At 38.5% G+C, this 21819-nt stretch overlaps 2 protein-coding genes across 4 annotated transcripts; one reads left to right on the forward strand and one right to left on the reverse strand.

The window, feature by feature from the left end:
• The first annotated feature begins 5146 nt into the window (after positions 1-5146).
• Positions 5147-14791, forward strand: LOC110834663 (uncharacterized). The gene is made up of 11 exons (XM_022074064.2): positions 5147-5305; positions 6017-6148; positions 6323-6443; positions 8156-8308; positions 8578-8713; positions 8990-9117; positions 10037-10162; positions 10666-10830; positions 11167-11388; positions 13066-13192; positions 14410-14791. Exons 1-10 carry the CDS (start codon positions 5165-5167, stop codon positions 13188-13190), a joined length of 1449 nt encoding a protein of 482 aa, XP_021929756.2. The 5' UTR covers positions 5147-5164; the 3' UTR covers positions 13191-13192; positions 14410-14791.
• LOC110834662 (rho guanine nucleotide exchange factor 39) lies at positions 14010-21637 on the reverse strand. Of its 3 annotated transcripts, none has more exons than XM_022074062.2 (10): positions 21470-21637; positions 21291-21359; positions 20466-20632; positions 19368-19498; positions 18332-18553; positions 17452-17638; positions 16389-16552; positions 15634-15903; positions 15152-15277; positions 14010-14702 (listed from the first exon to the last, which is right to left on the reverse strand). In XM_022074062.2, exons 3-10 carry the CDS (start codon positions 20569-20571, stop codon positions 14418-14420), a joined length of 1491 nt encoding a protein of 496 aa, XP_021929754.2. In that variant the 5' UTR covers positions 20572-20632; positions 21291-21359; positions 21470-21637; the 3' UTR covers positions 14010-14417. The 3 variants fall into 3 exon arrangements, with proteins under 3 accessions (XP_021929754.2, XP_021929752.2, XP_021929755.2); XM_022074060.2 differs by having other exon boundaries at positions 21282-21359; XM_022074063.2 differs by lacking the exon at positions 21291-21359.
• Positions 21638-21819: the final 182 nt, after the last annotated feature.

The following is a 21819-nucleotide window of genomic DNA, read 5'->3' on the forward strand; positions in this document are numbered from 1 at the left end:
GAAGATGACGAATTATACAAAGCGTGGCCATGCGTGACAAAGCGTGATTAAGCGTAACTATGCGTGATTTACTGTAAAGGCGTGACGAGATGTGGCCAGAAGTGTCGGAAGATGACGAATTATACAAAGCGTGACCATGCGTGACAAAGCGTGACTATGCGTGATTTGTTGTTACGGCGTAACGTAATGTGACTAGAAGAGTTGAAAAATGACGAATTGAAACAAAGCGTGACCATGCGTGTCAAAGCGTGACAAAGCGTGACTAGGCGTGATTTACTGTAAAGGCATGACGATATGTGGCCAGAAGTGTCGGAAGATGACGAATTATACAAAGCGTGACCATGCGTGACAAAGCGTGACAAAGCGTGACAAAGCGTGACTAAGCGTGACTATGCGTGATTTACTGTAAAGGCGTGACGAGATATGGCCAGAAGTGTCGGAAGATGACGAATTATACAAAGCGTGACCATGCGTGACAAAGCGTGACTAAGCGTGACTATGCGTGATTTGCTGTTACGGCGTAACGTAATGTGGCCAGTAGAGTCGAAAAATGACGAATTTAAACAAAGCGTGACCATGCGTGTCAAAGCGTGACAAAGCGTGACTGGTCGTGACGTATTGTAACGGCGTGACGAATTGTGGCCATAAGTGTCTAAACGTCACAAAAATTTTCAAAACAATACCAAACGTAACAAAATACACAAACCTAACCTAACCTAACCTAACCTAACCTAACCTAACCTAACCTAACCTAACCTAACCTAACCTAACCTAACCTAACCCAACCCAACCCAACCCAACCTAACCTAAGGTAACGTAACCCAACACATGCTAACCTAACTACTAGTTACTTCTAACGTATTGCAATGTCGTCAAAAATAACCGTAACTTACGTAACATAAGGGAGACGTGCCGAAACGTGACATGGGGATCACGCGTGCTCAAGCGTGACAGAGCGTGTCTATGCGTGATCTAGCGCTCACGTCGTTACGAGGGATCGTCATAAGTGTCGTAATGTGACGAAGATTTACAAAGCGTGACCATGCGTGACTAAGCGTGACAAAGCGTGACTAGGCGTGATTTACTGTAAAGGCGTGATGATATGTGGCCAGAAGTGTCGGAAGATGACGTATTATACAAAGCGTGACCATGCGTGACAAAGCGTGACTAAGCGTGACTATGCGTGATTTACTGTAAAGGCGTGACGAGATGTGGCCAGAAGTGTCGGAAGATGACGAATTATACAAAGCGTGACCATGCGTGACAAAGCGTGACTATGCGTGATTTGTTGTTACGGCGTAACGTAATGTGACTAGAAGAGTTGAAAAATGACGAACTGAAACAAAGCGTGACCATGCGTGTCAAAGCGTGACAAAGCGTGACTAGGCGTGATTTACTGTAAAGGCATGACGATATGTGGCCAGAAGTGTCGGAAGATGACGAATTATACAAAGTGTGACCATGCGTGACAAAGCGTGACAAAGCGTGACTAAGCGTGACTATGCGTGATTTACTGTAAAGGCGTGACGAGATATGGCCAGAAGTGTCGGAAGATGACGAATTATACAAAGCGTGACCATGCGTGACAAAGCGTGACTAAGCGTGACTATGCGTGATTTGCTGTTACGGCGTAACGTAATGTGGCCAGTAGAGTCGAAAAATGACGAATTTAAACAAAGCGTGACCATGCGTGTCAAAGCGTGACAAAGCGTGACTGGTCGTGACGTATTGTAACGGCGTGACGAATTGTGGCCATAAGTGTCTAAACGTCACAAAAATTTTCAAAACAATACCAAACGTAACAAAATACACAAACCTAACCTAACCTAACCTAACCTAACCTAACCAAACCTAACCTAACCTAACCTAACCTAACCTAACCTAACCTAACCTTACCTAACCTTACCTAACCTAACCTAACCTAACCTAACCTAACCTAACCTAACCAAACCCAACCCAACCCAACCTAACCTAAGCCAACCCAACCCAACCCAACCTAACCCAACCTAACCTAACCTAACCTAACCTAACCTAACCCAACCCAACCCAACCCAACCTAACCTAAGGTAACGTAACCCAACACATGCTAACCTAACTACTAGTTACTTCTAACGTATTGCAATGTCGTCAAAAATAACCGTAACTTACGTAACATAAGGGAGACGTGCCGAAACGTGACATGGGGATCACGCGTGCTCAAGCGTGACAGAGCGTGTCTATGCGTGATCTAGCGCTCACGTCGTTACGAGGGATCGTCATAAGTGTCGTAATGTGACGAAGATTTACAAAGCGTGACCATGCGTGACTAAGCGTGACAAAGCGTGACTAGGCGTGATTTACTGTAAAGGCGTGACGAGATGTGGCCAGAAGTGTCGGAAGATGACGAATTATACAAAGCGTGACCATGCGTGACAAAGCGTGACTATGCGTGATTTGTTGTTACGGCGTAACGTAATGTGACTAGAAGAGTTGAAAAATGACGAATTGAAACAAAGCGTGACCATGCGTGTCAAAGCGTGACAAAGCGTGACTAGGCGTGATTTACTGTAAAGGCATGACGATATGTGGCCAGAAGTGTCGGAAGATGACGAATTATACAAAGCGTGACCATGCGTGACAAAGCGTGACAAAGCGTGACTAAGCGTGACTATGCGTGATTTACTGTAAAGGCGTGACGAGATATGGCCAGAAGTGTCGGAAGATGACGAATTATACAAAGCGTGACCATGCGTGACAAAGCGTGACTAAGCGTGACTATGCGTGATTTGCTGTTACGGCGTAACGTAATGTGGCCAGTAGAGTCGAAAAATGACGAATTTAAACAAAGCGTGACCATGCGTGTCAAAGCGTGACAAAGCGTGACTGGTCGTGACGTATTGTAACGGCGTGACGAATTGTGGCCATAAGTGTCTAAACGTCACAAAAATTTTCAAAACAATACCAAACGTAACAAAATACACAAACCTAACCTAACCTAACCTAACCTAACCTAACCTAACCTAACCTAACCTAACCTAACCTAAACTAACCTAACCTAACCTAACCCAACCCAACCCAACCCAACCTAACCTAAGCTAACCTAACCTAACCTTACCTAACCTAACCTAACCTAACCTAACCTAACCTAACCTAACCTAACCTAACCTAACCTAACCTAACCCAACTCTGCAGTCTACAGCTCCGTAATATCGGACACGCACCTCACACACAACCCGATTTAAGACATCCAGGCGCAGTCTTCAAAATTAAATGGAAGAAGCCTGGAGGTTAAACAAATAAAATCTAACGGGTAGAAAAAATCAGTATACGCAGGGCAGCAAGTGCAACAGTTTTTAATTTTAATTGATAGACCTGACGATGATGGAATGAACATCGAAACATGTCGTCATTTTAAAATGTAACAATATCAAATGTTGAAATGTTATAATTTTATGTGATTTTAACAATCTATAAGCTTGTGTAAAGACGGTGAATAAAATTATTGTATTGAAGAACACAAGCATGACGCAATTAAGATATAAGTTAAATAACTCCCAGATCAAGGCATAAACGTTGGCATACCATGAATGGCTCGTGTTTGGTAATTAAACTCTGTTCTGGAGATCCCCATATTTCTGGACAAATGACAGAAGATTTTAATAAAACGGGGCTACAGAACGCTACCTACTATTCCCTCAAAATCACTTACAGAATACAAAATTATCATTATCTCACCTTCTGCAGTGAAATCAGTTAGGAATGGTAGGAATGAGAACTGATCAACTCTACCTCCGACTGATATATTGTAGCTAGTAGCTAATTCTGGTCTAGAACTCGGTACGTGCAGAGAAGCAATTCCATTGTACCCTCATCATCATGCTTTGGTATTGTTGCTATTTCTGTATCCACAGATTTTCCTTTTCCTGGTAATTCTCCTCTCGAGCCGATGGTGAACCCCACCACTCAGACTTCAGGTTGCAGATTGTATCACTTTCCTCGCAGTGTTCCTAGTACGGCTGTCTGGTGTACAGAATCTGTTTAACGCTATTGTTCAGAGATATTTTTAGTCATTTGGTTGTAATTCCCGTGGTTACAATTATTACCAGAGTGGCAAAGCATTTTATATTTCACATTCTCTAAATTTCTATACTTTTATTTCTTTATTTTCGTTTATTTTCGGGAATCCGTCTATTATATTCCTACCCAATGGCATCGTTCTCTTTATCAGTACGAAAAATTTTATCTTTATTTTTTTGTAATTAAAATGTCTTGCCTTTCTGTTTGAACCCCTTGATTACACATTACTGTTATGTCGTTATGTTCACATACCGACTGATATGTGAACCAGTTTTCTGTCTTACATACTTAGTAGTATAGATGTGTACAAATTATATTATGTCTTATTATGTATTTGTTCTTTGCTGATGTGGGGCATTCTGGTGTAAAGTAGCCAATAATTTCTTCGTATTCTTTGTATAGTTGATTATTTATATTTTATTTAGTGTTCTGCCTGACGACAGGTCCATATGAACAGGATCCTTCCATCCTTTTCTCGGACTGGGACCTGTTCATATACGTTCTTGGCAGATGATACAGAAGTGGTTTGCCATTGCCTTCTTCTGTGTGTGAATGGAGTAATTGTTGGGAAGCCCCCAGAGGAAAACTCCGTGTTGCCTAGACCACGGCCTTGCCCAACACAAGTTATAAATTCGGGCACCGCCGGGAATCGAACCCGAGACTCCCAGGATTACAAGGCCAGCGTTCTGACCGCTAGACCACCGTGATTGTATAGTTGATATGTATTTTAAATTTCTTCTTTCATATTTTTCTCTCAAATTAGTTTGGGCTGCCTGCCTGATCCTAAGCTGCCATAATTGTACTTTCTGTAGGACTGTTCCTTGCCTACAAATACAACCAATTTACGTGGAAGTTGTCCATATATCCTTATTTCGTCCAATTTTCCATGTATATTCTGTGCTATTATGTATTTATTACCTTTATTTCAAAAGAAAAACTTTTATTCCATATCCCGCCAGTTAAAGTGATCTGGTGTTGCATTGCTAGGCAAACCATCCGCATTGACCACAAATTGTAGCTACTGCGACTTTCGTCTGAGGCTATGGCGAGACATTCCGAAAGAGAAAGACTTCTTCTACAGTGGGGGTTGTATTGTTTCTCGCAGAGAATGAGAGTGTCAACGCAGAACAATGTTTCCGTGCGACACGGTCCTGAGGCCAAGCGGTGCGGACACTTGATAAAAGAACGCTCCACGCCACGTCACATGTCACACTGTACTGTGCGCGTCTACGACTGTTTTGCTAACAAGGTAAGGGAAGACACGGTGGGTTAGTGAGCAGTGTACAACATTTCTATTAAAAGAATATATAGATCGCCCTTATAGTATATAAGACAGGTATCGCCAACCGCGTGACCACTGTGAAATGCTTTGGAGCACCAGCCGAGAAGCTGAGGAAAAGAGAGAATTTGGTCACAGTGTTTAAATTAGGATTAAATGCGTAATATGTTGTTGGCTTCTTAGTCGTACAAAAGTAGGCCTGGTCTTTTTAAACGTACGTGCCTTTCTTAAGCTCATGGTGCCCGATTTTTATTGAGATATCCTCCTAGCTGCCCTTACCCAAAATGTTTGTCACCCCTGATATAGAATATAGAGTAGAAACTTGGATGGGGTTAGGCGTAAGAGATCGAGGGAGGGGCTGTGATTTGTTAGCATTGATACTAATTTCGAGAATGACACACATAACCTAATATTTTTATAGCAGACAACAAAGTTAAATAACAGGAATGAGAAACCGTAAACGTGATTTGCAAATAAAATTCACTTACCCCTGTTGTCGCCCCGAACTGAACTTTAAATCCTTCCAGCTATAATGTTTCTTTACAGCTCGCTTAAAATTACGCAATTACGCCAATCGCTTGTTGCGCTTAATTAAGGGTTAACTTTTAACTGCATCACAGCTGCTGTTAAAAAATGTCGGAACCTGCATGCAAAGCTAATAGTAGTAATATCTCCAACTAGATGGCAGCAGTGCGCAGATGCGCAACGATGCTGGTGTTGTGTGCGCTCACATTCGAGTTCGTCGTAATGGGAGCTGAGGTGATCGATGGATCGGCGACGAAGGACCGAACACTGAACGGGCGACGACGACAAGTGAGTTCATACAGAATGTTCTCACTAAAATTAATTTGGTTGAATTTATATTTTCCCTGCCATTATAGCACACATCCCACTATGCACGGTTTATATTATAATATATAGTATAAGTTCATTGTTACAAATCGAAATATAATTTGTCGATTCGATTGATCGTCTGTTGTTCTGAAGGTCGCAACGGAACCGAATGGAGCTCGAAGAAGACGGCCAAGTGCAGGGCTGAAGCCTGGACTGGACAAATCGCTCGTCAATGAGACGCTCGGGCCCTCAGCAGTGGAGAGGAACGGGAAATGTGAGTTTCTAACAGAGTTGTGGTCAACATGTAACAAAGTGTATTAGGATCCAAGATTTACTTATTTAAAATGTGTCTTCTGTATGATACAGGTGTAGATTTGAGAAACTGTTCTGAGAAGAGCAGTTTTAAATGGCACTGACGATACATTACAGTCAGCATAGTTTTTTTGACATTGTTGTCGTACAATCTCATTCTTCTATTTGTAGAGCACATGACAATGGACTGGTTCTAAGAAACTATCAATACTGACTTTAATGAGAAGAGCTTATGAAAATATCTATTTTTCATAAATTTTCCCATCTGAAAGTAGAAAAGCATCAAATAATAAAATAAAACCACTGGAAGACAACCATTATTTAAATAACGTGGTATATAAGAATGATTTTATATATTCTGACACCGCTTTCAGAATAGCAAAAATAAAATATTCGACAATTTCCCAAGAAGAGCTTCGTCGAGTATTTCGAAACATGTTAACGAGATGTGAAACTTGCTTGAAAGCACAAGGAAGTCACCTTGAACATCTTTTGTGATTTAAGGGAAGAACAATTAATGTAATAACATGTATTAGTGACGAGAAATATTCGTAGTTCGCTGATACTAGCGGCACTGAAACTGATTCGCCCGTGACTCACGCGTACAAGTCCCGCCTTCGTCAACAGCAGCGGCCGATAACGCAATGCAAGCACGACCGCAGCCTCATAAATTGGAGACCCGGTACTAAAAGTGATGATAGTGCTCCTGAAACAACAGGCCCACCTGCTGAAACTATATCCGGCTTTGAATTTTCGTGTGCATTATTTTACAAAGAGTGTTGTAGTTCGGGACCAGATAACAGTACAGACACCAAACTCATATCGAATTATGCAAAAATAAATGTTATTTCTTGCAGGATGAGTGGTGAAGAAGGAAGTCAAAACACAATTTATGATTGTACCTCCTGAAAATGATTTATTTTTTCAATTTTTCAAATTTTTTTGTGAGTTAAGTATAACATTAGAATTTATGAGATTTGTTTTCTACTCTACAGTAGTTAGTGTATAAGTGCAATTTTTTTCATATGTATGTGTGTAAAATTCTTTTCTTGGTGAATTTCTACATTCTAAGTTGTATATAAGTGAAAATTGACCTCAGTATTTTCAACAGGATTTTGCAAATAGGCTTCGGGGTTAAAAGGGTTAATATTATACAGCCATTTGCATTAAGATCTTTAAAGCAGTCTCTTCCTTTGAGCTTCTCAGATAAATATTTTTTCTGTTACATCATTTTATGCATTCCTCTGCTCCTCTCATTGGTTCAGATATTCTTATCACCATTTAGTTCACTAATGCCCCAATATGTTCACTCAAAACAAGGGACTGAATGTTACATTCATATAAAACAGATTAAAATTTTAAATATCAGGTTCTCACATCAGTGAGTATGTTTACTGCCACCCATATAATGGAGACAGTAAGCACCTCTGAAACATCAGTTGCTTCTTGACATACTACACATTGCAGCATCCCAGAAGACGGTCATCTTCGGATCAAAATTAATATTAAGTTGGGGGTTTTTAAATTGAAGACAGAATATAAAATAAAATAAACTTCTTGAATTTATTCCTATTAATTTTCCATACAAATTAAAGTTTTTTTTGCATTTTGTGATTAATCACCTGATGCACCCCCATCGTTTAACACTGAATCGCGGTGTCTCATTTTTTCCAGTCCTCTCGCTTTTCACCATCGTGCAGTTCCAAAACCAAGGCTGCGCTGCATCTTCTGGTGACAACGGCAGCTGCCTTACTTCGGCAGAGTGTTCTGACCGTGGAGGCGTGGCCAGTGGACCATGCGCTAATGGCTACGGTGTTTGCTGTGTCTGTAAGTTATCCCAGTTCCAGTTTGTAGCAACCATTTACTAAAAGATTTGTTTCTGTGAATTTTTTCAAAGATACAATTTGAGAGCAGGGAGATGCAAGATTTGGATTGCGGCATTGTGTGGGGGAAATAACAAAATCTGAGGCACAGTGGACAAGGTGGTGACTTTTATACATCAGAAGATCCTTAAAATATTATTTAAATTGTATTAACTGTAAGAGAGCAGAGAATTTAATGTTATTTGCTGTCTAATATCTGGGTGCTGGGCACAGTTTTAGCCACATGTGGTCAGAATACCAAGGAGAACTGCACCTACTTCGTAAACCAAGGTTACCCGGGGCCCTATGATGGTACGGGATCCTGTCAACTTACTATCAACAAGGCACATCCTGACATCTGTCAGTTCAGGTAGGTTGATGATAAAATCCTTGGGCGATCAGCTGCACCAATTCAGGACAAAAGTCTAATAATATTTCAGAGACCTTTGTGCCTGAAATGGCAAATCTGGTCACCTGAGATGATTTTATTGCATTTAGTCAAGATGATAGCTTCAGTCATACAAACTTGTAAAACTAATTCTCCAAAATTATAAATTTCTATTTCAAACAAACACTTAAATAATATTAACATATCAACACTTTAGCCAATAGAAAAATTAATTATAATTCTCTTTCTTAATTTCAGGCTGGACTTTGATCAATTCAGTATTGCAGGACCAGAGTCAATTGACCATATATGTAATAATGATCAGTTCATTGTAGCTGGTGGTAACCCCACCTCGGCCATATGTGGAATTAACACTGGAAATCACAGTGAGTACCCAGCGACAAAACTCATTTTAAGATTTTCATATCAGCCACTTCACCCAGCATTGGTTGCGCTACGTATCACAAGCCACAAAATTTAAGTACGTACCGCAGAAGCGTGCAGTACGACGCATTCAGTACCTTCTTGTTAAATGCTCCTATAAATTCTACTATAAGCTTTATTATTAACTTGTAATTATCTGTATAATGTAGTGAATCTGTAGAAAACAATTTCGCTATATTTTTAACAAACTTGTGTTGAATTGTGGAGATGTCTTCTGGGTTGTAGTGCCATGTTGCGTTACATGGCACAACACCTTAGAAGACAGTCGTCTTCGTACGTGCCACTGTGAGATCCTGAAATCTCACTTTTGTTTAATTTTCTGAAACATCCTCCTCAATCTGTCACCCTGTTCGGTCGTCGTGGCACAGCTCACCATAACACACAAAACTAAGTCAGGTCCACCCACTTCCAATTTCAAAATTTGTTTCTCTTTAATATTATTATGCCACCTCCTTTTTTTGGTAACGCAGTTAGCACAGCATGGTAAAACAACCTGCTATTAATCCATCCTTTTTTACCTTCCAGGTCGATGTTTATAAAATGTTTCTAATTGTATGCATTTCTTGTCTCTCCGTTCATCATTACTCTTAAATATTTCGTGAACTGTATAAATAATAAAATGTCTTATTTTGTAATATCCCAAATCACTCGCTTCCTTCATCATCCTCTGTCCATATATTTCATAAGCACTATTATTAGAAATAATGACAATAAATTACAAAATAATTCACTATAAATTCTCTCCAACAGAGTATTTAAATATAGAATGTGTTTTTCTACGTTTCATACACCCAGAATATCTAATATCGTTGACTTCCGTTGCCATAACAGACGACCACTGAAGGTACCCTGTGATTTCAGTGTACATAGATGCAGGAGTGGGAAACACCAATCCTGTGACACTCAACTTCGTAACAAGCGGGCTATCTTTCCCACGAAACTGGAAGATCAAGATCTGCCAGATTCCATGCAACACCATCTACAGAGGTACGCAGCATTTTTAGTTTGGTTTAAAAATTTTTTGTTTACAACCAGTAATCCTTCTTAGGCCAGGGTCCCAAAAGAGAACACCCATCCTGTGCCTGTCTGTATACATATCTACGCTGATTACAACTTTCAGCATTACACAAAAAAGGTTTTAATGTTTATAATTAATATACGGCAGTTTGAGCATATAAAAAAGAATGATAGCACATCGGAGGTTACTTTCATGGCGATAACAAGAAGCATATTGTAGCATAAAAACACCACTGGAACTTTTTTGCACACCTTTCGAACCTTGTTCTTGCATACATCTGTCAAATCCTGATGATGGAGGCAACAAGGTCCCTGAAATGTTGGAAAACTTCTACCAGATAACAGCCATCTTCAAGCGTTATAATTAACTACTACATTCTGTAATAGGCTTTCTCTTAATATGGTATTAATAAATCTAGTTCTAAGTACCTTTGCTTTCTGTAAAAAATGCTACGATAGAATTGTTCTTCCAGCTGAAGAGGGATGTCTCCAGTACTTTACTGGTGTGTCTGGGCAGATAAAGTCCTACAATTACGACCCAGCATTTGGCCTTCAGCTGTCTAAGCAAGATTACAGCATCTGTATCCGCAAGGAGAGGAACTTCTGCGGAATTCAGTACGCCGCCTGTCCTGATACAGGTGCAGTAGAACATGTGTCGTAGAGGGGTTCGTGATCTGTACTCCCGTGCTTTGCGGCTGTCTGCCTGATTAAACCCCAAGGTCAACAACTTGGTGGAATGTTAGTGTTAGGATTGCTGTAAGCTGTGGTGCACATATTAAAGGTTAACAAAAGTCTGCTATTTGGCTCAGTTTTTAGCCAGTTCAATCCAGTTTACAACTTCAAAACTTAATTATCTTACATTCATTTTAATACCATCCTCCCATCTACATGTCTCAACCAAGTGGCCCCTTCCCATGCCACTTCTATAGCCAATATTCAGATTCAGATTTAAGTTCGTGTCTGGTGCATTTCAGTGAACAACAGGACGCATGCGTTCACTCTCTCTGGCAACACTCGAGGTCAAACTGCAGTATCCTCAAATACAGGTACGATCGGCCCTAACTCCTGCAATGAAGACTGGCTCATTATCCCATGTGCAACAAATGTTGGCAGAACTGAACTGCTGGCATGTGTAGACCGCATCTGTGGGGGCACTCTCAATACAGAAATCTCGACAACAGCGGCAACGGTATTCAGTAAGTGATTCCTATCACTACAACTCATTCACGATATACCGTTGAAAATTTAAACATTTTGAAGTTTGATTTTCCTATTCTAAATTTTGTAATTCTTCTAACCAAATAAATGATAAACCTCTCTAACTCGGACACTTGCGGTTCCACGATAATGTGTCCGACTTACAGAGGTGTCCAGGATAGAGGGAAAGGGGAAAATCATCCTTTCAAATTGTGGTGTAATGACAATGTGGTAAATGTAAAGTATTATGGAGCCCTTCCCAAAAAGGAAATTATTGATAAGAAACATCAAAAGGGTAAATTAAATTTTTACAAATTTTGTTTTCACTAAATTAAACTTGTAGCATGGTAGAACTTTACCAATGTTTCAGAGGTTCCTCCATTACCATCTTTAACAGACTCTATGGCACAAGATCCCAGAAAACAGCCATCTTATTTTCAAATAACTAAAAAGGCTAAATAATTACACCAGAAAGTATCAGTGAAGGTAGTTTTGAAGATTAAGGCCAGATGACAATGACATGGAATCAAAACAGATTTTGAATAATGTTATACGTTGCTACCCTGTTAAATGTAATCTCATACAACGCTGATTTGGTATAATGTTCTTTGTTCTCAGATCAAGTTCTCTATAAAATAATAATCATTGGCTGTAGAATGATTGTGACAAAATTGCATAAATGTAGAATAGTAAATTCTTGCAGTTGTGCGGCATCATTCATGGGCCCATCTCAACATACATAAATCTTATCTTATATATATATTTTGCACGTGGTATTTAAAAAAAAAAAATTCTAACTGTACTTCACCATTTACGTTACTGTAAAACAGTGGTTCCCAACCTTTTTGTGCCTACGGGCACATTTGGTGGGCACCAACCAATTAACAAAGCCAAATTTTCTTTTCTCTGGACAAATAAGAAATGGACACCAAATAATACGAAAAACAACACGACGTTTAATGATACAAGAAACCATGCAATCAAAAATACGTAGTTTTATAAGTACAATTATTAATACTCAAGTGGGAAGTTTGGCGCTGCATTTCATCGGCCAGTTTTTCAAATTTGGGAGTGTAGGATGATGTTGCTGCTCGCAAACAATCGTCAAGATGGGCGTCAGTAAGTCGAGATCTGTGCTTTGATTTTATAATGTTCACGGTTTAACGGCCTTCATTATTCAGTATAAACTCTTTCCGTAACAACGTGGGCACCCAAGAAAGCCTTGGCGGGCGCCCGCGAGCACCGCGTTGGGGACCACTGCTGTAAAACATTGTGTTAACTACCTATAATATTGTTCTGGTAACCTATTAAAACCTTCATATATTTAAAATTAATAAATTGCAATTTTAGGAATGCTTCTACTTTATGTGCTACATTAAAATTACAACAAGCCAGTATTTCTAGCATTCACCCCTTTATTGTTATGATCATTACATTATGTAGTTTTAAATCTCTATTTGGTACCAAATTTTGATCCCCTAACCTCTAAACTGGATTTTTTATTCTTCATAACCTTGTCATTTATAACTGCAATATTCTGATAATTTTTCCCACTCCATTCTACATTGTGTTCTTTCCAGTTCTGTCTGAATCTGAATATTCTATCTGTTAGATACTCTGCTCCTTCCTTACATTTTCTTTCGCATTTTTTAACCGATATTAAATACTTTTAACAGGCACAGTGAAACCGTTCAGGTTGACTGTCCATACAAACAACATAGAGGCCCCAAGTGATGCGGGCAACCGAGGATTCTGCCTGAACTACGTGCAACAACCCTGCTCAAATAATTATGAAGTTTGAAGGTACGAACTGAATATCGACACTATCATGTGGTGTATAGTATTTAAATTAACTATAATTTAAATGCTCTTAGAGAAGAGAGCTGCATAAATAATGTATTTTATTTATGATGATTATGGAGTTTAGAAACAAAATAAGAACTGTGCTATTTGTCATAGATTTTAAAATATCCAACCTCAGACATGTGATATAAATTGCATTATTTCACATTATTACTATTCCTTTTGTATTTGTCTTGTACTTTTGTTTCCAGCATAAATTAAGAAACAATTTTGTGGTGAACATGAGTCAGTTTTCATGAAGTAACAATTATTGATGTTGCACATGTCACGAAGCTTTTAAGGTTAGAAGAACTGGTCACAGATCTCGAAACATAGTTCAGTATAATTATCATATAATAATTTTCTGGTAATTAATGTAATAAATATGTTTTTTAATTTAAATGTTACAATTATGTTCACTATAAGATAGGCATTTCATTTTATAAGGAACTCAATTGGCGACTTTAAGAAATTTTGAATGAACTCTGACGTTAGTCATACCGGATGTTCGTAAAACCCAGCTTTGTTTACGTTGTCCGTCTGGTGTTTTTTCTGGCGTCACCCAGGCAGTTCTTTCGCTTTTGATGATGGTTAACTTGAAGCTGCTGATCGTCTGCCACTATCCTACACCTGACACCAATCTTAGAACCCATCATGTTTTGCTTTATGTATAAGCTCTTAGCTTCTATCATCCAAGGTAAAAGATTCATTGGGAAAAATTACATACTTTGTATGAAGGTTGGGAAACTGTCTACCGTCTATCAATTTAAGAAGTAAATACTTTTAATATTCGATTTTAATACAAATAATTCCATGGTACAAGGTTTCTCTTCAACAGTTCATATCATTATTCAGCTGTTGAAGATATTACCTGCTGTAATGGAACCTTAAAGTTCATTATGTTGATCACAAAACTCAATACTAGCCTCCATGCTGAGCCAGCTCAGTCTACTTCACGCAGTCAATGTTTTCTCTAAGAACCACTAATTTTACCTCCTGTATACATCAAAATTTCTCAAATGGTCTCTTGCCTGAAGTTTTTCCCACTAAAATTGTTAATACACTTCATATTTTCCCCACGTTAAAGAAAGATATCAACGCTATTTTGGTATAAGAGTTAGTGGTCCCTTTAGTTTCATCTTACGTTGGTCTGACTTTTATTTCCTTACTCACTTCAGGCTCAACATCACCTGACCACCGGAACGTTAGAAGCACGCCTAAACAAGCGTTTCCGAATCGCTTGAGAGACACGTGCTGCGACATATCTGAGAACTTGGGTACCCTGCATGCACCAATTTGGAGCTGAATTCTGGATAGTGCTGACATCTCCACTGGTCGCAGAATGAACTTCTTCGTGTTGTGCTTTCTTCGCACTCAGTACAGTGGCGCAGGCTTCTGTAGACGGTACTACTTCTTTCCTTTTAATTGAACTTCTTAGTGGATACAGACTGTCTTTCAGCACTTGTGAATCCTGTAATTATGAATATCAATGAGTTTTTAGTGCAATAGAAATGTCAACTACTGATAAATTTAACAAATTCATATAGGCACAGAAATCTACGCTTGTTTTGAATTAATTATTTCAACATAAAACCAAATGAACTTAACACATACAGTGTAAAATTATTCCTTTAGACTTTTTCCATAATTTAAATTATAAAATTATCAAATCTACAACATTTTGGAAGCTGGATTGGATTGTTTTTCCATCTTTAAGTGGGAAAAGTGGGATAGAGGACAGGCTTTCTGTCCTCTTCCCCTCTTTTTCACCTAAAGATGGAAGCACAATCCAATCCAGCTTCCAAAATGTTGTAGATTTGATAATTTTATAATTTAAATTATGGAAAAAATCCAGAAGAACAATTTTACATATTATAATGCATCATCATCGGAAAACTTCAAACTTCAGTTAACACATACTGATTTTGAAACTGTCTTCATTCTCTTAACTGGATGAAGATCTTCGCTTGAGTTGCATGCATATGGCCGACGAACTGGTCTCCTAGAGCTACTGTCCTTCCTTAAAGTTTGGCGACATTCCTGGTACTGAAACAGTCCACGGTAATCTTTAATACTAAATAATTTAAACCACGATGACAGGCAATGACAAACACAAAACCCAAAGTTAATCATAATGTGGCTGTAATATAGGAATAAAATGAGGCTAACAGACACAAAGACCAGCGAATGCCTGATGACGACAGCATATCCGAGATTTAATAAAAGAGGAACAAGAACTACATTATACAACAAATATCCAAGCTGGTGACATCATCAAATGTTTCTTTCCTAATATTTTTAATGCTCTTTTGTTTTCATTTCCAGCAATTTTAGGGTGGTTGGGACCCATAAATCTTTCCCATTAAACATGACCCTGTGATGATCCGAGTGTATGGACTGACCTGTTTCGCTGCATTTCTCAACGTGGAAATCCAAGTCTCTCCTTCTTCAACCGTAGATGAACATAAGATCAAAACTTCATTTTGGCATGTAATCTTGAACATTCCTTTACTCAGTATCTCGTCCACCGTGCATTTCTTGAGAGGCAGGACGCAACAGCATTTCAAAGAGTTTGGTTCTTTAGGAGGACAGCGTCGCATCTTACAATACATCAGCATGTCGTTGAACAGAATGAAGTAACGGGAATGAGACTTCCTCCCATGGAGTGACACCTGTATCATATTGAATCTGTATGATATGTTGACTCTTCAGTCATTATCGCTTCGCTTAGTAGCCTACCTTCCTAATTTTATACAAAACGCAGCATTACGCTACGATCGTGTCCATTTGACTTATCCCTTAATAACGTATGAACCAAGTGACAGTGGGAATATATTAAATTATAAAAACACTGCTCCAGTAAAATAACTAAATCGTACAATCTTAAACCTGAGAAGAGATGTCAAATATATGTACATATAAGTACCCCACACTTGTTTACAATCACCATAAATCATGGAAAATTATCCTTTATGTTGAGCCAAATATGTAACTGGCACTGACGATGGCTTCATGAAACTGAAATGCGTTTGGCAAGTAAAGAAATAAAGTCAGCAACTGGTAAATGTCTGTTCAACTTTTGTACTGTAGTACTATATGGTATTAAGGGTTTTAAGTCATTTGCATAGTTGTGAATGAAACCTCAAAGTACGCTTACCTTCAGCAGCAAGCCTTCTTTAAGCAACTTCCTGCCAGGAGTTACGATTCTCGGCCTGCCACTGCACAAGCAATTCTGCAGCTGAAGCATCCTCTGCATGTTTTCCTGCTCTTGTACCAAACTATTGATGTGGTCCGCAGCCTTCTCTACTTCACGGAGGGAAGCTGTTGGAAAACAATTTACAATCACAAAGATGCCTATACACAAATAAATTATAACTTAAAAAGTTTAGTTGCATTTCTCTTGTTTTATAAATTATACTGATGTTTAATTATTGCTTTATGGCCTTCATCATAATAACTGAGCAATTTGACAATAACTCCTTGCCTTTTAACGGTCCTTCATCATGCTTCAAAATATACAAATCTATCTATTGATTATGTACTTTCGAACATTTGGAAGAATGTAAAATGAAGCTGCCATGGCTGCATGTCTGGAGAGACGGAAGAACAGGAAACCTCAATATATCAGGCTCTGGGCTGAAATTATAATCCAAGACTTCCCAAATTCAAAGCAGGAATTCTAAAATTCTTCTTCTTCTATGGTTCTCTGGTCCGTATTCGGTCCATGGCCTCCTCAGTTCTCCTCTTCCATCCGGTCCTCCGTTAGGTCCGTCTGTCCGAGGCTTTGATCGAGGTTTCGAAACATCTTCATTTTTACGGCGCAAGGTTGTTAGCCTTGCAACCATCCCCCAGCCTGGAGGACCAGGGTACCTGTCTTAGTCTGACCTCTCCCCCTCGACCAATCTGGCTAGGGAGGCCCTACCAGTAGCTATGCTACCGTCACTGAGGTACTCAAACCCCACCACCACGACAAGGTGCAGGCTCAAAATATAGATTTAAATATTTCACAGAATGTACTTGTCATAAGCTGGTCCCAATTCTTCTTTTTAAACATTTAATAAATGCGGGATTTTAATATGTTTTAGAAAACCTATATAAAAGTGTGCCTGGAAAATTATTTCTACATTGGTACTTTTCTTTTTTTCATGAATGCAGCCACTCATGAATGTAAACACAGAATTTTTTCTTTCTTTTAAAGAAATATTGGTGAGAGTAATTACCCAGAAGAACAGAGTAGTCTGGGTGTGATGCGGGTGTATGTGAGATCACTTGCTTCAGTAGTAGACGATAGCGAGGTATGCGCTGTATTGGTGCAATAAGTAGTGACATTAACTTTGTCGACACTTCAGGGCGACTCTCTTGGTTTGCTATGTAACTGCTCAGAACTGGATTAGTCTTCTGCAAACCCTGGTTAAATATAACAAAAATACATTTGTACACGCATTTATTACAAGATTATGATACAGAATTAGATCACACTGAACCATCTTAAATTATTATATACTTGCATTTTATTGTGGTATGGCACTACCTTTTCATGTCACAATACTGTGTAAATATTTATTAGAATAGATAATGTTTCATTCTTTCTAAGATGAACCACACGCTACATAAACCGTATGTGACGATCCATCCTCAAGATTACGGGCATCAAACACACAAACTAATTTGTGAAAATGTAAGTTAACTGTGATGACAGTTATTTTTAAATAAATAAAACATAGTCAGCTACAATAAAAAAAGTGAAGCTGTCCTGCTATGCGCCTAGGCGCTTGGGGGGAGAGGAGGTATAGCTCCTACTCATTCTTAACCTCGGCACTTGATTGGGGTGAGTGGTCAGTGGCAGCCGCACTTTATCCCCAGGAAAGGACCCTGGTACCCATGGATAGGAGGCTGGGTGGGCTCCAGAGCTGGTCTGGATGCAAACCCTCTGCCCCTGCCAGGGATCGAACCCTGCTACAATGCATCACAAAATATTGATGGCATAATTGACATGACACAGATGACGGTGAATGGTTGTTGTGACACTGTCGTCTGGGGTCAGTGCATTTGAAAAAATTAACCCTATAAGAATGTGCACTGTACGACAGAACGCTGTACCTGTAGAACAGCCATTGCTTCCTTATAATCATAGGCATACACAGAGTAGAGTTTGAAGAATGGAGCTAGCTTCAAGAAAGATGCTGCAATGTTTTCAGGATTATGTCTCAATTCATGAAGAAGTTCACCATTCACATTATAAAGTGTTTCGATGTGCCCAAACAGAGCCGTGTATGTGGCATTGGGAATGAAACTCTTGTTCTTCAAAGGTTCCATGAAAAACTAAAACAAAACAAAAGAATTATTTGAAGCAAGGAGATAAAATTACAGGAGTAAAGGAATGTAAGAAAGAGGATAAGGTTAAAGATACAAAATTACTCCTTTCAGAATCTGAATGGTCCTTGTCCACTAGTTTATTACAAGTTACAGTTTTCACAGAATTTTTTTATTATTACTCCAGAAAATGTTAGGCACCACAATGAGCCCTGTCTGTAACTAAGTACCAGAACATAATGGCATATATGGGGCATAGAGTCAAAGCTCCATATATCTTTAACCTTAGAACTAGTTTGGGTTAATGGTCAGATTCATACTTCAGCCTTCTCAACTGCAAGAGAAATAACATTCCTACAAAGTTCCATAAAAATTAGCTAAATAATTCAGAAGTTTTCATCTGTAGTGTGGTAGAGGGGAAAAGGAATATGAGATGATCAAACTGTATATATCAGCCACTAACATTCCTTCCCTTTTCAAAAATCAGATTAAAATAATTTAATATTTCTTGTTCTCCAATTATTACAAATAACGGACACAGGCAAATTCTTTCACGCTTTGAAGCTGAAACTCATCTAAATAATGTACATAGATTCAGTTCGGATTAAAAAAAAAACACTTTTCCATTATAAAAATTAATTGGCAAATGCTATTTAGGAAAATAATCACTGTTTCCTGTGAAAATCATATGAAACCCACAAAGATGCTTTGTGGGCAAAATTCATTTACAGACTGTTAGAACAGGTGGTACATATATGTGCCCATCCATGATGGATGGCATGTCAGACAACCGCACATACTTTTGAACTACGCCTGGAATTACCTGCATGATAACTTCCAGCTGGTGCAGATAACTAACTTCTGATGTTAGAATTTCTTGAATAGCCTGACATCTTAAGGATTTTTCTCTTTCGTTTATGGAATACTTATTGATGTTGTCCAGTGCTGAGAGGACTGAAAACAAATTATCAGTATTCAAAATTAAAATACTGAAGACTATTTAGTTGAAAATCATTATGCTAAGAGAACATTTGAAAGACTAGGGTATAAAGGGAAGTTAATATTAAATTTTATGCTACTGAATTAGAGTATAGAGGTACGAATTGAATGGAACTGACTCAAAATAAGTTCCAACTTGGAATTTTGTGATGATGGTGATGTAATTAGATTCCATCACAGACAGTTTTCGTAAACAGCTGAAAATATATCAAATGCTGAAGGGGTGTTCCCATATTAATGGATGGCCCACACATGGCATCAAAAGGCTCATCATTGCATTGTTGTGTCTCAATAAAAATATTCTGCCTTATGTTAAGCAGCTTTGGAGCAAGTCTGACCTTAGGGAAAATTTTCTTACTGACAAGCAACATCACTACAATGATCCTTCTGATACCATGTTTGGGTCACCAGTAGTAGGTTGCTCGGGGGGGGGGGGGGGGGGGGGGGGGGGGTAGCGCCTACTCATTCTTGACCTTGACACTAGATGGAGGTGAGTGGTCAGCATCACGCTCCAGCTGCGCTTTATCCCCAGGAAAGGACCCCAGTACCCATTGGATAGGAGGCTGGGTGGGTCTCAGAGCCGGTCTGGATGCAGAGGCTAGATGAAAAATCCTTTTCCCCTGTTGGGGATGGAACCCTAGTCATCCAGCCCGTAGCTAGTCACTATACTGACTGAGCTATCCTGGCTCATGAAGCAATTTGCAAACCCATGTTAAGTACAAACTACACTTCACATACCCAAATATTATCATCACTTACAGAAGAGCAATGTACCAAAATAGTTCACAGAATTATTACAATACAAAAATATTTGCTACATGTTACACTTGAAAGGTTATTGACACTGTAATTCAAAAAGTATAGGATGCAATGCATCTTACACTTTCCTTATAGATAATTCTGTAATCACAAAACATAGCACCTTTCGTCCTTGTTCTTGTTGTAAATATATGGCGTTCATTGATAACATTACGCAGTTCTGCGCTCAATGTAAGCTGCCGTTGTGGTGTATTGTACACAGAAGTCATGCTTTCAAAACATTAGAGATAATGATAATGAATGTTGAAGATGATAATTCTGATAGGTAACCTGCAAAAAGAAAAATCAAAGGAGAAATGTTTTTCTGGCTTGGAGCTGTTGACATCTTGTCTATGTATGGTTATGCCTCAGTCCTTATAGGTAAATGCTGGGACAGTAATTCCAGAGAGGCCACAGCCACTTCCATGACCTTTTCAATTCATCATCCACAACTTATAACATTCTATTCTACATAACCAACAAGTTGAAAATGCATACTTAAATAAGGAACCAGTCAACTAATAAGGTCTTACTGAACTTAAATATTACCTGAAAAGTTTGAAATTGAGAAATGAATGGTATTCACTTTACTAGTAAAACAAAACAGAAAATACAAAACTCATTGTGAGACATTGCTAACTTTATTTCTCACAACCAATCAACAAGTAAGTTTCTGAATTTAAATATTACCAGAAAATTCAAAGTTCAGAGAAAAATGGGGCTCATGTTACTGGCAAAACTAAATGTTCAATAGAGAATGTGTAGAGGGATTACTGAATTTCATTCCTTAAGGAACCAACAAGTGGCACATATTTTAGTAAGTCGCAAATGGTCCGCAAACCGTAAGCTGTATTGCAAAACGATTTTGTGATTGTAATTAACTGTCAAAATTCAAGTTACATTTCATACAGAAATGTGGCATTCTTAATGCATATTATACCTGTCTCACCATACAAGATACGGTGTGAGAAGTTCAAACTGTACACTTTCGTAACCGCTGAACATATACCTGTTTTACCTATTACAAGAGAACAATGAAAACAAAATCAGAATGATTTGTTATGCGTATAACCTCACAATTGATAGATTTCAGAGTTAAGAATTTTATGATATTAAATACGTGCATACCGCCACAAACAAACTCAACGAATGGTTCTCAGCACAATGTTGTCAAGTCGGTGCACGGCCATTAAACTGATTTTAGACTTCCTACCAGTATAGGTTTCTTTACTCTAAAGAGACTTCCCTTTCATCAAATTTAATTTGGTTTTCCTGTGTATTATGACCGTATTACTGACTATAACGTGTATTTCGCTTTAGGCAAAATTCATATTAAATCTCTCGGGAAAAGGTATTGAATCTCTAACATGACCACTTTTAACTTATAAATTAGGTTAAGTAGTTTTAATTAACTTTAATTAAGGTAAATCATAATTATTAATGGTACATTGCGTTGTTTTATTAGACAATGTTGAAAT

This window comes from Zootermopsis nevadensis, unplaced genomic scaffold, assembly GCF_977971745.1.
Source record: "Zootermopsis nevadensis isolate Lab colony 2312 unplaced genomic scaffold, Znev_1.0 Znev_ptg000007l, whole genome shotgun sequence".
Lineage (NCBI taxonomy): Eukaryota > Metazoa > Arthropoda > Insecta > Blattodea > Termopsidae > Zootermopsis > Zootermopsis nevadensis.

Excerpts from the sequence above, each read along its gene's own strand:
- LOC110834663 (XM_022074064.2), top strand. The coding sequence starts at position 5,165 with ATGAGAGTGTCAACGCAGAACAATGTTTCCGTGCGACACGGTCCTGAG. Across the intron at positions 8,714-8,989 it reads CCTGACATCTGTCAGTTCAG|GCTGGACTTTGATCAATTCA; the intron begins GTAGGTTGATGA and ends TCTTAATTTCAG. Across the intron at positions 10,163-10,665 it reads ATGCAACACCATCTACAGAG|CTGAAGAGGGATGTCTCCAG; the intron begins GTACGCAGCATT and ends TTGTTCTTCCAG.
- LOC110834662 (XM_022074063.2), bottom strand. The coding sequence starts at position 20,571 with ATGACTTCTGTGTACAATACACCACAACGGCAGCTTACATTGAGCGCA. Across the intron at positions 19,499-20,465 it reads AACAAGAACAAGGACGAAAG|TCCTCTCAGCACTGGACAAC; the intron begins GTGCTATGTTTT and ends ATTTGTTTTCAG. Across the intron at positions 14,703-15,151 it reads TGAAGACAGTTTCAAAATCA|GATTCACAAGTGCTGAAAGA; the intron begins GTATGTGTTAAC and ends TCATAATTACAG.